Source organism: Gambusia affinis, linkage group LG03, assembly GCF_019740435.1.
Source record: "Gambusia affinis linkage group LG03, SWU_Gaff_1.0, whole genome shotgun sequence".
Classification (NCBI taxonomy): Eukaryota; Metazoa; Chordata; class Actinopteri; order Cyprinodontiformes; family Poeciliidae; genus Gambusia; species Gambusia affinis.
In genome coordinates this window covers 22,667,806-22,684,020 of record NC_057870.1, presented here as the reverse complement: position 1 = coordinate 22,684,020, position 16,215 = coordinate 22,667,806, and the positions used below count along the sequence as shown (strand labels likewise).

General features: G+C 37.0%; 1 protein-coding gene across 3 annotated transcripts; it reads left to right on the top strand.

The window, feature by feature from the left end:
* The first annotated feature begins 41 nt into the window (after positions 1 to 41).
* On the top strand, positions 42 to 15,799 carry ppef2a (protein phosphatase with EF-hand domain 2a). 3 transcript variants are annotated; one of them, XM_044112849.1, is made up of 18 exons: positions 42 to 162; positions 1,602 to 1,661; positions 1,790 to 1,798; positions 2,687 to 2,814; positions 2,907 to 2,961; positions 3,043 to 3,218; positions 4,355 to 4,472; positions 4,595 to 4,641; positions 5,581 to 5,747; positions 5,847 to 5,883; positions 6,371 to 6,520; positions 6,600 to 6,938; positions 10,155 to 10,340; positions 10,444 to 10,586; positions 11,261 to 11,367; positions 12,752 to 12,918; positions 13,551 to 13,638; positions 15,269 to 15,799. In XM_044112849.1, exons 2-18 carry the CDS (start codon positions 1,610 to 1,612, stop codon positions 15,520 to 15,522), a joined length of 2,223 nt encoding a protein of 740 aa, XP_043968784.1. In that variant the 5' UTR covers positions 42 to 162; positions 1,602 to 1,609; the 3' UTR covers positions 15,523 to 15,799. The 3 variants fall into 3 exon arrangements, with proteins under 3 accessions (XP_043968784.1, XP_043968785.1, XP_043968786.1); XM_044112850.1 differs by having other exon boundaries at positions 4,358 to 4,472; positions 15,269 to 15,796; XM_044112851.1 differs by lacking the exon at positions 1,790 to 1,798 and having other exon boundaries at positions 15,269 to 15,796.
* Positions 15,800 to 16,215: the final 416 nt, after the last annotated feature.

The window sequence follows — 16,215 nt, the reverse complement described above, 5'->3', positions numbered from 1 at the left end:
TGTTGATGTTCTAATCGGACTCGCTCACAGCGGTGACTGACCTGATCCGGGCGGACCTGTGGAGAATGCAACTGAGCAAATGGCTGCTTAAATTCACACTGAAACAGCAGGCAGACAGCCAAACAACGAGGCCAGCTGCTACCGGATAAGCAAGGTTGTCACGTAAGTAAAAATCAGATTTTAATCAGTCGAATTGGTTGGTCAAAAAGACAAAACATAAACTTACTCACTCACTCTTTGGTTACTTAGCAACACCTTTCTGATTAACTTGTGGTTACTTAGCAACAACCTGCTGAGTAACTGGCATAGCAACAGTTTAAAGTTTCATTACTGTGCCTCATAACTTACTTAAACTTCACTTAAAAACCTAAAACAGAGTGGATTGGAAGCTGTATATAAACCACCAGTTTGGAAACATTTCAGATATTTAAAACAAAAAATTAATTAATAATTATCAATATCGACAGATTTGAAAAAAAGACTGTCTTACTCTACGTTTTGATATTAGTGTCATATTTAAGGTTTTCAATACCGTTTAAAATTTATTTTGGTTATGTTCAAAAAGGATAAACATTTTTTTCAAAATTCAGCTTTTGATTTTAGTAGATTTAACCAAATCATTAAAAACATAAAACACTGCTTGTTGCCATCAGGCTCCCGCAGGAAGAAGGGAAGCTGGCTGCTTATCCCTCCTTTTAGTGATGTCTTATTTGTTTATTTATCTTTTTAATAAGTGGGTCAATAAAATACCTAGCTACCTAGCTAGTCAAAAATCATTTAATGTTATTTCATTCATTAAACTCCAATAAAAGTCGGACATTTTAAAATGACCCATCTGGGCAGAGATTTCCTGTTTTTGTTTTTTTTTTGTTTGTTTTATGTAAGGCTTTGTAGAATTGAGACAAAAACAGACCTGAGAGGTGGGATTGAGGCCAATCACAGTGAGAAGGAGTAAACCAGCAGTTAACAGGATTAGAGCATGAATGGCCTCCAGATTTAGCTCCTCTGCTGCTGAAATACTCAGCTATTATCTAAGACTTGGACAGAGGCAGAAATGCTTTAAAATGATAGAAAAACACTGTAATATCTCTAGTAAATTATCCTGAAATGAATCAGCAGTTATACATTAATGTGTTGGCAAGGAGTTGGTAATTATTCTGTATGTCCATTTGTTATTTACAGTTGTCATTGTTATTATGGGTCAGTACATTTTCTTGTCTTTGTTATGAGAGTCAGTTTGTAATAATTATGTTTTTATGCAATATAACTTATTTGTTGGTTCTCTAGTGCAGTGAACAAGCAACATGTTTTTAATTCCTGACAAGTACTGAGTCTCTAAGTGATGCATTTCATTAGATTGAGAAGAATTAAATAAGTATTAACGTCTTCCAAACAGAAAAGAAGTAGTAAGCTAATTATTTTGTTACTGTTAAGTACGCGCATGTTTTCTCTTGTCTTACTGGTTGCCGTTTTCTTTGTTTTTAACATTGTGTTTGAAATAAATAAGTAAATAAATAAAAGCTAAAAATTTGTCTTCTTATAGATTGATATGTGCGATGCCTTTTTTGCTAACTATCATGGTTTCTCTGGGGTTTGAGCAGGAACAGTCATGGGATGTGGCGTCTCAAAGTCCAACCAGTTCCACAAACACTCCAGGAAAGGTACAACCATCATCATCAGTCCCCAGTTATTTCATTTAACAGAAGAAGATCCATGTTTTCTTACATATATCTAAACTTTATTTGTATCCATGAATTATGTGTCTCTGTTTCTGCTCTGCTGCATTCAGCCGTCACCAGTAAGTCACTTCTGTTCTGAGCTCGTTCTGCTTTTCGGGATAAACTCCATCCAGATATTTGTAGAAAACTAACAAAAACTAACTGTTAGTTAGTTTGGGACGACAGGCAACTCCACCTGCTCAGCTACCATCTAGAGCAATGGCATGCCTCAGGGCTGTGTGCTTAGTCCCCTGTTTTTGTTCCCTCTTCATCCTCATCTGCAAACCTGTTCATGGCTCCAACTCCATAAATAAGTTTGAGAACCAGATGATGGTGATTGTTTTTATCCAACAGTGCAGCCACTCCCCTTTACATTAAATGGGGAGGTGTAGCCACCCTAAATGGGTTAGAATTTTGTTGAACAATCAAGTAACTATGTTATCCTCAGTTCTAAAAATACGATGGAGTATTAGAGTCATACTAAGAGAAAAATAAAATTATGAGAATAAAGTCAAAATATTATGAGAATGATGTTGTAATAGTTTGACTGGATTCTTGTATTATTTCGACTTTCGTCTCATATGTCTTTATTATTGTAATATTGTGACTTTATAATTGTAATTTTATTCTCATAATAAAATTTTTTTTTTCTTAGCATGGCCCTAATAGTTTGTTAAAAATCTTTTGACTTTGCAATTTGACAGCTTGAAATTGGGCCTCTGTCTCTTTAAGAAGCTCCTGCTCTTTCTAACACTCTGCCTTCATAACATCATCACAACAATGCTTCTTCATTATGCCCTTTATAACCGTTCTTAGGAGTGTTGGACTGAGAAGTAATTTGTACGATAAGCTCAGCAGACGCACACAATCTGCAGATTTTTAGTATGAATAAATAAAGATTTTCTGCTCTAATTAAGTTGTTTTAATAAATATATCTCATAGTTGATCAGCTGCTCCCTATATTTCAGCTATAAGAGCTGCTGTCCTGATTCAGCGATGGTACCGGCAATATGTTGCTCGCACAGAGATGAGACGGAGATACACCTGGCACATCTTCCAGTCCATCGAATACTCCGGAGAACAAGCCCAGATCAAGGTGAAAACCACCGGAAATGTTCAAATTACTGAAAAACAAAGAAAAAGAAGCAACACCTCATTCTTCATTTTACTTTCTCCTTCATTTCACAGCTTTATAACTTCCTCGGCTACCTCATGGACAATTTCACACCATCCAGCACAGAACGTAAGCTTTGTGTAAATCAAAATAATTTTTTATTTCTCGTTTCTTCAATCAAACTGAGCTTGAACTTTGTCATCCTTCCAGGAAATTTGATCTCGCACATCTTCAGAGAGAATGATGTCTGTTGGGACTCAGAGTGGGAGCGGTACTTCTGCTACAAGAACATCGACGTGCCGGAGGTTTACTCCGGGCCGCACCTCACCTTCCCGCTGACGGTGGAGCAGGCAGTCGGCCTGCTGGAGGCCTTCAGGAACAAGAAAGTAGGAAAACAAACACCTCACATGTTTTTATCTGCAAAAAATAAATTATGGGGAACACGTTTATGTTCTTTTTCTAACGTTTTAATCTATTACTACGTATATATCTCAAAATATCTGATAAAATATTCTGGGCGATGTACGAAAGGCTTTCGCCACTCAACCTCTCACAGCTAGCTTTGCAAAGTAAGTGGAATCATCTCACTTGCTCACTCTTGGTTACCTAGCAACAACTTGCTGAGTCACTTGTTGTTACCTAGCAACACCCTGTTGAGTAACTGCCACAGAAGCAGTTTATGGTTCAACCACAGAGCCTAGTAACTGCTTAAAAATAAAAAAACAATTTGGAGTGAAAACTACGAATAAAACTGGAACGGTCATGCCAGCAGTTTGGAAACATGACAAAAACCTTAATCAATAATTATCAGTATTGACCGATTTGAAATATTTTGATACGTTTTTCAGCCATATAGTCCAGGCCTATTTTGGGCAACATCAAGATTGTAAACGTCCTAAAAGGGCTGATTGTGCCAGAATGTTTTGATAAAAGCCATCAACAAACTGTTAAAATATTTAATCCAGTGTCTTGATTTAATAAGTTATTTGTACAATTAAATGACATTTAACATCTTCTCACAAGATTTCTTGATAGTTGTTTTGCTTGCAGTCAAAATGACTAATTTTGTGCTGCTAACTTAGAAATATTTGAAAGAAAATTTTCAACATTCCCACTTATTTGTGACGTTAAATGACTTTTTATGACTTGCCACATTGATCGCTGACTTCAAGTAAAGTCGAGGCAGCAGTAGAGTAAGAAATACTGCCCCCCCTGCAAGTGGGAGGAACATTTGCAATAAACTCATGCATTAGTATGAAAAAGTGCAGGAATCTGTCAATTTAGAGTGAATTTCCACAAAAAAAATTTGAGGGACTGATTTGTATAATCTGGCTGTATAAAACTAAAAACAACTTAAAGTTTCACAGCTGTGTCAGGCCGGATCTGGCCTCTGGGCCTTCAGTTTGAACACATACGCTATTAATTATTCACACTACACATTGTCACATGTTTGTTGCCAGTTTTGCTGTGTGTTGATGCATCTGTGTCTGCGGCCATCTTTTCTCACTCCTCTCTCTCCCAGCAGCAGCTGCACTCGCGCTACGTGCTGGAGCTGCTGCTGGAGACGTGGAAGCTGCTCCGCATGCTGCCAAACATCAACCGCATCTCCACCTGCCACAGCAAAGAAGTCACTATCTGCGGTAAGACTTAACAAATCTCTGACGTTTGGTAAATTAGACTCATGTTTTGATCCTTTCAGTTCAATAAATGAACATAATAATAGTTCCTTTTTGTATGAACTGATTCATTTTTGTCCATGCAGGTGATTTGCATGGACAGCTGGAGGATCTGCTGCTGATCTTTTACAAGGTGAGATATTGTAAATGTTGCTTTTTCTGCTGATAATTAATACATTTATATTTAAATTGGTACACTTTGATCTTTTTACAAACTAATACAAATTTTTGGTTTAGTTTCTTGTGCAAATATCTTAGTACACTGTAAGTAAGACAAAGCAGATTCCAGCCAAATATAGAAGCTTTATTTAAAGTAAATAATTATTTGATATTGATTAAAAAGTTCTAGTTCCCCTGGCAGATTGTTTGACATATAACAAGACATTTTTCCCATATTAAAAGTGAACCAGTTTGCCAGAGGAACTAGTATTTTCAATCAATATCAAGGAATTATTGACTTAAAACAGCCTCTATATTTTGCTGAAAAGTTAGTTTTGTCTTATTTCAAGTGTGCTCAAACGATCTTTTGTACCTTTTCACAAATTTTTCCTCGATACAACTGAGACATCTTTATGTTTAACTGGGTTTTAGCTGAGCAGGTCAGCCGATTGCAGCTCATAGATATGAAAAGGAAAGAAAATAAAACCTTGTTTTTAAAATATTTTATAAATAACAATATCTAGCTTTGCGTATCTGGAGAAAATATCATACATAGCAATGAAATATTTGCAGATTTCTGTTTGTGAAATAGCACAAGATCAGATTAAGTTAACTATTGCTTGCATCTAAGTTGTAAAATATATTTAGCTATTGCATTGTCTATGTTTTTGCTAGAAAAACAACAGATATTTTTCAAACAATCAAGTGAAAAGTGCGTTCAAGAAACAAACCACCTGTTGCTACTTGCAGCCTCTCTTGAATAATTTGTATCCTGACAACACGAGACAAATTATTAGACTTTATTTTTTTAAATCCCATGTTCTTCTCTCTGTACTGTTGCCATTTTCATTGTTTGCCTGCATGCTGCAGATTATCCGTGTAATCTTACTTTATTTGCCTGTTTACATCCCAGAATGGCACGCCGTCCTTAGAGAAGCCCTACGTGTTTAATGGAGACTTCGTCGACCGAGGAAAAGACTCCATTGAGATTCTCCTCATCCTGTTTTCGTTCATGCTTGTTTATCCGCGTGACGTCTACTTAAACAGAGGCAACCATGAGGACCACATCATCAACCTCAGGTGGAAAAATATGCATGCAAATGTTGGGGATTAATGGAATAAATCTGAGTGAACGAAGCCTCCTGTTTGTCTCTCTGACTTCCTTTGTTGTGTTTCCAGGTATGGATTCACCAAGGAGGTCCTGACTAAATACAAGGTACATTTCACAGACTTTTCATTCAACCACTTGAACCTTTTTATGCAATATTATAAATACATAAAAAAAAATGCACATAAACAAAATAATTCAGTTGCTATTTTAATTAAGAAACTAAGCATTTTATTGCCTAAATATATATTGCCACAGTTTTCATTTCGTAGAGCTGAACCAGGCGAAGCTAAATCAGCCACTTGAGGATTTTTGGCTAGAACATGTTTACAAATGTATTTTGATCTTAAATACAAAATGTTGCTATTTTTTGTACCATTTTGACATAATTAATACTCTGAGGGATTTTTCAGTAAATGTCTTATTTCTTTAGTCTGACTACTGGAGTGAACGATTAATCAGTTACTAAATTAGTTGACAATTATTTCAGTAATTAATCGCCATTAATCACAATTAGACCAATTAATTGTTTCAGCCCTGATCTAAATTTTATCTGAACCAAACTGCATTACATTCTGTTCATGTTTCACCTCAGATTCACGGAAAGCGGATCTTGAAGCTGCTCAAGAAGATTTTCAGCTGGTTGCCACTAGCAACCATCATCGATCAGAAGGTGCTAGTCCTCCACGGCGGTATCTCCGACTCTATGGATCTCAGCGTTCTGACCAAAGTGAACCGACACAATGTGAGAAACATCCACGTTTCGCTCAACTGAGATTTATCCACAGCCTTTACATTCACTCCCTGCTCTGTTGCTGACCCAGTATGTTTCAGCGCTGCGGCCTCCAAAGAGGAGGAACCACAGCTCGGCGGGCATGTCCATCGACATCGACATGGACGACGACCTCTGGAGCACCAGTAAGATCTACCAGCGCCGGCCGTCCCTCACGTATCCCAAGCCGCTCGGACCGCGGGAGTGCTTCCACAACCGCTCGCTGCAGGACTTCTCGACCCGGATCAAGGCCAACATGGAGAACGAGCTGGAGAACAGCAAGAAGAGTGAGGTCATCCTGGCAGCGGTGCTCCACACGTCACAGCAGGACACTCTGTCTGTGTCCACCGACTCTGTGAGTAGCGACAACGCCAAGGACGAGTGGAGGCAGGTAAGAGAGCTGAGAATCTTCTCAGAAACTAAAAACATCCAAGAATAATATTAATAATTTATTTGGTTTAAGCTCATCAATACCTCCAAAATGCCAACCCCATGATTTCTTACTATCCTCATGTTTTCTCAAAAGTTCTGGCAGGATAAATAGATAAGTTGACCAGAGACTTCTAAATACATAAACACAGATACAGACTGCAGGGCTGAAACAATTAATCATGATTAATTGTTAACTGATTATTGAAATAACCAGTAATCAATTAATTGAAATAATTGTGATTAGTAGTGATGCTTCTTCACTCTGCATAAGCAAATGACATGGAGGTCACATGAAGCGTGGAGGACAACTGAAGGAATGTTAGGATTATATTTACATCGCCCTTACAGCAAATTCATAAATTTCTCCCCATTTTGTCACTTTACAACTTCAGTGTGTTTTACTGACTCTTTGACTCTGACCCATAAATGTACGTCAAACTAAACCGCACCAATTAATCATTTTACCCAGGCTGAAACGATTAATTGGATTAATTGTGATTAATCGATTTTGAAATAATCGTCAACTAATTTATTAATCAGTTAATCGTTAACTGGAAAATACAGACTCAAAAAAGACCAATTTCTGAAAGGATAGCAGAACAGTTTTGGCCTAATTACTTAGAGCAGTAATTATTCCAAAACTATGCAAAAAATATATTCACTCTGCAAGTAAGATAATAAAAAAAAACTTATTTTTCTATATCTTACCTTCACCTGGTTCAAATTAGGTAAAAAAATTAAATAAAAAAAACAATTCTTATTTTTAGAATCAGTGAATCTAAAACCTAATCATCAGATCAGCCCGACTGTATTGATGCTGAGCAGAGCAGAAAGGGTTGAGCTTTTCACATGTTGATGTTAGTTAATTGTTTTTAGCAGCAAATGCATCCTTTGCTACAAATGATCAGGGTATGATGTTGCATTTAGAAAATGTTTCTTTTCTTACTTAAAAAAGAAACTGAATTATTTATTTTTGTATTTTAATGCATTTCCAATTGGCAGAATGTTCCATTTTTGTTATTTGGTTAATTGATTAATCATCTGAATAATTGATAGATTAAGTGATAACTTATATCATCGTTATTTGCAACTGTAGTCTGTTCTATTATTGCTTACAAACTACAGAATGCTCCATGGAAGGCAAAGTTTGACCCCCAACCAAGAGGGAACTGTTCACCTTTCAACCATAAACAACCACAAGGAGTGTGTCTTTAGGTTGATGTTTATGCATCACAACGCATCAGTCTCCAAAATGCTGCACTTGCATCTAAATTTTTAAAATCTCTGGAGATTCGCAGACACAAAAGTGAAAGAATGGAGTTGGTCATTTTCCAGACGCAGATTTGTTTATCGGTCACATCTCCACCTGAGATGTTTACATCGTCACTGTGTCAAGCGTACAAAGACATGGTGGTCAGGGGTCATGACCTTTGTGCTCCAGCCTTCTTCCAATCACAGCCAGACAAGCCGAGGCTTCGGCTGCTGTAATCCTCGATAATCGCCCTGCCGTGACTTCAATCTGCTTTTCAGGCTGACTGTCACAGCGGCTTCAGAGCAGCTCGGCTCTATGAGCAGCTGCTGCACTGTAACGTAAACAATAGACTGTAAAAATACGGAGAGAAACTTCTACATTTATATTTGGTTTAGTTAATACTGTCTCCTTTTATTCTTACAATACTTGTGAATGAATAATGCAGTAAAATGTAGGTCCACCATGTAGAGTTTCTGCACCTAGAATGTGTCTGGGAATTAAATGGGGCCTATTATGCTTCCTTGAACAGGTTAGAATAGGTTTATGGGGAATACAAAACATTTTTTGGACAAAATCATTTTTATATAATGAGTTTTAGTGAGTTCTGCTTATTTTTAGCTCCTTTTATAATGAACTGATTTAGAGTCTCTTGTCACTTTAAATTCAAATAAGCTGCTGCTGGTCACGCCCCCAACTCAACATTTATACTCACACATAAAAATTGCTGCATACTGATGCGCAGTTATACAATGATACGTCTTTGAAAAGCATTAGTAGAGCCTCCTGCACAACCAATAAGAATGCAGCAGTGGTTTCTGAATGGTAAGTCAACAACAAAACACTTGTCTTTTCCAGCAGCCATTGTACATACAGCTATAAAACCAGCTGATCAAAGGTATTGCAGGTCTGCTTGGGTTGCTAGGTTACGGGTTATGCTTGGGTTGCTAGGTAGCTGCTCAGACTCTTCGATTGTGACTCAACAGTTTTTGGACCGACACTGTGGGCCGCAAGACACTAATATAATCAAATTATATCACAAAATTATTTCCAGCATTTGTTCAACAGATAAAAACAGCAACCAGAGACTTAAAATATGAGACATTTTTTGATTTCCTTAGATCTTTGTTTAAATTAACTTAATGTCAGCAATACATAGAGACAAATGTCTCTTTTGCTTTTAATTTGTCGGTCACAAGTTCAAAATATTGTGAATTTTAAGGATGAAATGTAATTTTTTATTATAAGAAAAGGAAAAACCCAACCTGCAAGGTTTGTCCCTTCTGGGTTACACTAGTGGCCACAATGTCACACACAGTGGTACCAGTGGTAGATAACTGGTACTTGATGGGACGTGTAAAAGAACAAATCAGGAAATCTTTTGGATTATAAATACTATAAATACTCAGTCCTGCACAAATAATTTCTCAATTTCTTCTAATAAATTTTAGCTTTATAAGCTTGAAAATACATCCAGTAATTATTTTATTAATTTCATTTCTCATTATATTTAACAGTATATGACATAATTAGCAATTAAATAGTGGGCAGGTTTTTTTTTTTTAAAGCTTTTGCAGTGTTGTCCAAAGTGTGGCTTGGGGGCCATTTGTGGCACTTGAAAGGATATTGTTCGGTTCCTGACCACAAGCCAAGAGCGGTAAAACATTTGGCCAACAAAACAGAAAACAATTGATGACCCCAAAAAAATGGAAATGAATGTTTTCCTACTATAACTCCATTTTTAATTTGATGATATTTGCCCATTTTGGCCCCCAGAGCAAAATGTTTGGTCACCTGTGGTGTAAACCATAGCAACTAGAAATTAGTATTTTGGAACTAAAAACCGCTAAATGTTGAATAACTGAGTAACTCACCTATTGTGAAAGTTTATTTTTAGTTATAAAATCTCTTTTTGTGTGTCTGCAGATTCTGGACCTGCTGTGGAGCGACCCGATGAACCAGGACGGCTGCATACCCAACGAGGTGAGGGGCGGAGGCTGCTACTGGGGTCCGGACGTCACTGAGGACTTCCTGAACAGACACAACATGCAGCTCATCATCCGCTCACACGAGTGTAAGCAGGAGGGCTACGAGTTCTGCCACAACCGGAAGGTGAGATCGGGTCGACAGTTAGTCCATCAGCACTCCACGAATCCTTCCTTTAAACACCGGCAGTGTCGCCTAATGAGCGCCTTCTGTTACCGTCTTCACCCAGGTCCTCACTCTGTTCTCTGCCTCAAATTATTACGACGTGGGAAGCAACCGGGGGGCCTACGTGAAGTTGGGTCCAGACCTCGTGCCTTATGTGATTCAGTACCAGGCCAGTAGCATGACCAGAGAACTCACCGCCAGGCAGAGGTGGGAAAAATACCTGGAGTCAAACATGTGCAGAACAAATTACATGTGGAGGACAAAATGTAGAGATTTGATTTTCCTAATTTCAGAAAAAAACCAACATGCTCTTCCACATCCAAACGCTGCAAAAACACAAAGTCTTAAAACATCATTTTTATCCTGATTCGAGTGCATTGGAAATAAGACACAACTGACTTATAAGTAACTTCTTAGCAAAATATAGAAGATTTAGAGTCAATAATATTCCTTAATATTGACGAAAAATTTCTGATTCTTTTGCCAGATTATTTCACTTATGGCAGAAACATTATAACTGAAATAATCTGAAAATAACTTTTTCATCAATATTAAGCAATATTATTGACTCTAAAAAAGCTTCTATATCTTGCTAAAAAGTTATAAGTTAAGATGTCTTATTTCATGTGTACTAAGATATTTTATACTAGAAACTAGACAAAAAGATTTCATGTTTTTGCACTGAAGAAATAGGCAGGTAGACACAAAGTCGATAAAAATGAAAAACATAAATGTTTCATATCAGTTGATGTCGTTTTTTGCTTTAAATGTTTGAAATGAAACAAAACAGGTGGGGTGAACTGGTGGCTGAGAAAAACATCGTAAAGCATCTGAAATAGTTTTAATCTGATTTAATCTGTTTCCTTCCGTGTCGTTTGCAGCGTCGGGCGAACCGAGCGCTCAGCCCTGAAAGTCCTGCGGGAGCAGCTGTTTGCGCACAAGTCAGACCTCCTCTGTGCCTTCAAAAAGTTTGACACAAAGAACGCAGGTGTGTGGTGTTGGTTTTCTCACAGTCAGCCTCCATCGGATCTGGTGATAATCTCAAAGTTCAGAGCTTTGTTTGAGGAAAATTTGAGCTCAAATATTTTGTACCCATTGTCTAGCACTACAATAGCCATTCAGGATAAACAACGCCTGTTTTTAATCTCTTCCATCAGTTTCATAGAAACTTCAGACGGAAGATAAGAGATTCCTTTCTGCCGAAGGAATAGTCCTGAAAATGTAGAGGAGTAAATATAATGCACTGCAAAAACACAAAGTCTTACCAAGTTTCTAGTGCAAATATCTTATTACATTTGAAATGAGACAAAAACAGTAACTTTTTTGCAAGATATAGGAGCTTTATTAAGTCAAAAATTTCTTAAAGTTTACCTATTATGCTTCCTTGAACAGGTTAGGATCAGTCTATGGGATACAAACAATATGTTCACTAAATTTTTTGAACAAAGTCATTCGTAGGTAATGAGATTTTAGTCTAGCAAGTTTATTAGTCTACATAGTTTATGTTGTATTTTGAGCTCCTTCCAGAATAAGGTGATTAAAATCCAAATAATCTACTGCTGGCCTCGCCCCCCAACTCAAAGTTTACACTCACGTGAAAATGGCTGCAAACAGATGCAATTATACAACCATACATCTTTGAAAAGCATTAGTAGAGCCTTCTGCACAATCAACAAGAATGCAGTAAGTGGTTTCTGCATAGTAAGTCCACAACAGAATACTTGTCTTTTCCAGCAGCCATTGAACAGCAGTAAAACCAGATGACGAAACAAACTGGAGCTCAGTTTGGGTTGCTAGGTAACAGCCATTGCCTGCTCATTGGTTACATTACATTTGGAAGGTTTTTGGAACCTCTCCAGATTCTCCAGACACCAAGAAATATTAACTTATTGCTAAAAAAAAAAAAAAAGCTGTTGTGTTGTTTTTTGAGACCCAATCAGAAATACAAAACATGCAAAATGTGAATTTTAGATAATAGGTCCCCTTTAATATTGGGGGAAAAAAAAGTACTAGTTCCTTTGGCAGGTTATTTTACTCATGTGAAAGACATCTTGTTATAAATGAAATAATCTGCCAGTGGAAGTAGAACTTTTTCATCAAGTTATCTTAGAGTTAGCTGCATCCTATTTCAATTGTTCTAAGGTATTTGCACTATAAACTAGACCAAAATACTTGGTATACTTGGTTTTGTGTTTTTGCAGCACATTTGATCCTGGATAGTTACTTCACTTTATTTCAGTCCCTTTTCTCAGACTCCTTCAACCTTCATCCCCATACACGCAGAAGCATTGAACAACAAGACGCAGATGCTGCAGCGCTGCTTTAGTGAGGAGCTGAAGTATTCCTTTGATGTGAACTTTGACCTCCACCAGGTTTGGTGTCCCTGGTTGACTGGGCCTCAGCGGTGGAGAGCGTTATGCACCTGAATCTGCCGTGGCGGATGCTGCGCAGCCAGCTGGTCACCTGCAAGACGAGCGACGGCATGATCAACTACTACGACTGGTTCAACGAACTCGCCATCACAGGGCCCAACACAGACGTAAGGATGCAGAAAGGCAACTGGGGCCAGTCAGTCACAGATCAACAAAGATTTTTAACCTATATTTTATAAAAGTATGGATAAGTTTTCTTTATCAGCATTATGAGGAAACTTAAAAACGCCCCAATAGCTGAAATTGATGTGTTTATAAATATGATTAATACTGTCAGGAATTAGAAAAATCATCCAATATCTCTAAAAACTCTCCACATGTTTTGCTAAGCAGGTCAATTGTTTTTGTCAAATGCATGAAATGTTTCAGATTGTCTATGAAGGAAAATAAACGGAAAAAGACTCAAGACACCTTACATGTTAACAAGTTTTTATATCTGTGGTGTTAAGCGCCTGAAACATTATAAAAAGTGAATTATTATCCCACAATTTTTATCTCTTTGTTTTAGCTTGATATTTTGTAAAACACGTCACAAACCAACAAACCATGTTTGGATTAATTTAATGTGAAAAATCTTTGCACCTTAACTTAATTTTACTCTAAACATTATTTGCATTATTTTGTAACAAACCAGATCATAATATTCGATGATAGCAGATTTAATAAACAGTGGATTTGCATGTTTTTGTGTAAGGATAAGGGACCAGAAATGTTTCTGTTTTCTGTTTTTCTCTACCAGCACATCGACCAGAGCCTGCTGGAAACTTTGTACCGCCATCGCTCCACTTTGGAGACCATCTTCAGGATCGTAGACACAGACAACTCAGGTAGAAGAACTGCACAGTTTAATTATATATTCAGCATATCGAGACAAATTAACGCGGTGTCTTAATGCACTTTTGGTTTATTGGATGGTTAGTGTCAGGACTCTCTGTGTGTTTAAACCAGGCGGTAACAGAATGGTAGAAATGTGGACACATAATTTAATTTACATTTATTTGGTAGATTTGAGTTTTAAGACTAGATTTACATAAACAACTTGAACAATTTTGATTCTGAGATTAAATTCAGAATTCTGTTTTATCTTTCTTTTAGCCTCCCTAATTCTCCTCCGTCTAAATGTACAACAGCATGTTAGGGCCATTGTAGATAAAAAAAGAAAAAATTAGTCAATTTCCACCAAGAAGCAAAGATTAGTCTCAGAAATTTTCCAGAAAAAACTGAATTTTGTGAGAAAAACTGAAATTTTGAGATTACTGGTCTTCCGCTCACAGTCAAAAAAAATAAAACTTTTACGACTTTTCAAACTCTGACATTTCCAAGTATTTTTCTAACTACAACGACCCTAATTCACAGTCGCAGAACTGCCATAATAATGTTCATTTAATTAAAATATTACCTGCTAAATTTGCTGTTGTGCAGGTAATTGTTGCTTGTTTAATTGGGGAGAAAAAGCAAAGTTGGGGACTTTAAACTTGGGAATTTGGTGTAGAATGTTTCTGGTTTGAATAGAGTCTCCTGAGCTTCTGTTAATCCACAAGGAGCGTGTCAAAGAGGTCACGGCTTCCTGAGTCCTGATAGGGATTAACCCACTGACCTACTGCTCCCTTTCCCACTTCTGAATCGTCACAGAAGTTTTAAAGAGTTTCACACCGCCGCTCCAGCATCCTCTTCAGATTAGGGCTACTGTAGATATAAATATAAATACATTTCTGCCAAAAATCATCCACACTGTCCTTTTTTTTTTTACTTTTCATACTCATAAATTTTAATTTTCTAATTTCTGAGATTAATCAAAAAGATTAATTTTTTTTTCTTGAAAATTGAAAATTAAAAATAACAATTTTCCAAAAGTCAAAAATTTGTGAGAAAAAAATCAGCAATTTTGGGACTTTTTGACTTTTCAATCTTCCAAATTTTTTTCTAGAATATTTCTGAAGTAAATCTTAAACTTTTTGAGATTTTCTTCTATCAATTTTTTTTTTACTTTTAGAGTTCAGAAATTTCTTTGTTTTTTCTGAGGTTAATCTAAAAATGTCTTTGTTTAATGCAAATTTTTTGAAAAAACTTAAATAAATTTCTGAGCTCCAAAAGTTCCAAAAGTTGAACATTTACACAAAAAAAATTTCACCTAAGAAATCTTCTAGAAAAAACATTTTGACTTTTTAAACTTACAAGGTTTTTCTCTAGAAAATTTCAGAGATCAATCTAAATATTTCTGTGATTAAAACAAAGAAATATCTGAGCTCCAAAAGTTGTAAGTTCAAAAAATTCTGATGTTTTTCTTGCAGATTTTTGGCTTTTGAAGTTCAGAAATTTCCTTGTTATTTTCCAAGTAAATTTTTGAGATTATTCTGAGCATTTCTGTCTTTTTTGGTGGAAATTTATTGGGTTTTTTTCTTTTGTTTTTCCATCTGTGATGAGTGTAATTTGACATCAGGTCTTTCTCTTCCTCAGGCTTCATCAGCATGGAGGACTTCCGGCAGACGTGGAAGCTGCTCAGCGTCTACCTGAAGATGGAGATCACGGACGAAGACATCTGCAACCTGGCCGAGACCATCGACAGCAACCACGACGGCAGCATCGACATCGACGAGTTCATGGAGGCTTTCCGGCTCACGGACAAGAAGAGCCGCCTGGAGCGTGGACGCAGCATGTTCATGGCCACGACGTCCGACCTCTCCAAGCTGGAGGCCGACCCCAACGTATGACCCAGCAGACTCAAAACAGATGTGCAGCCGCTCACGACACAAGCTGCTTTGATGACGCACGCGGCGACGCAGGATGGCGCAGAGTGGCAGCTGCGTCGGGGATCATGGAGGATTAGGTGGAGCTCTGAGATCACCGTGTTTGACGGTGAAGGTTCATCTCAAGAGATACAAAAACAACACAGGAAACATTTTTGTAGTAGCTACAAAACTGGAATAATGTGACAACTGCACTGTAATTAAAGAAATAAGTGTTAGACAACGAGGATGTGGATTCTTGCATTTTCTACAGAGAGAAAACACGTTTTTTAAACTAATAGAAGATGCAAAATGTGCACATTACTGGCAACTCTTGTACATATTTTTGTAAATAGCTTTGAAATAAATGTATGTTTTATTGCACAACTATAATCCTACACTGAAAAATCAACTTTAATTTGAGTACATAAAAAAAATTTTTTAAAGGTGACCAATTATGGTTCCTTGAACAGATTAGGAAAGGTTCCATGGCCCCTACAAATCTTGCTAATTACATTTCTACACAAAATCATTCTTAGATAATTAGATTTTAGTTTCGTCAGCTCTGCCTAGTTGAGCTCCTTTCAGTTGTTTTAGAGTGTATTTGTCACTTTAAATCCAAATAATCTGCTACTGGCCACACCCTTCGACTCAATGTTTACACTCACACTTGAAAAT

Bases quoted from the DNA above. Each gene is read 5' to 3' on its own strand.
- ppef2a (XM_044112849.1), top strand. From the start codon at position 1,610: ATGGGATGTGGCGTCTCAAAGTCCAACCAGTTCCACAAACACTCCAGG. The intron at 4,642-5,580 runs GTGAGATATTGT...TTTACATCCCAG, and splicing joins TGCTGCTGATCTTTTACAAG to AATGGCACGCCGTCCTTAGA. The intron at 12,919-13,550 runs GTAAGGATGCAG...TTTCTCTACCAG, and splicing joins TCACAGGGCCCAACACAGAC to CACATCGACCAGAGCCTGCT.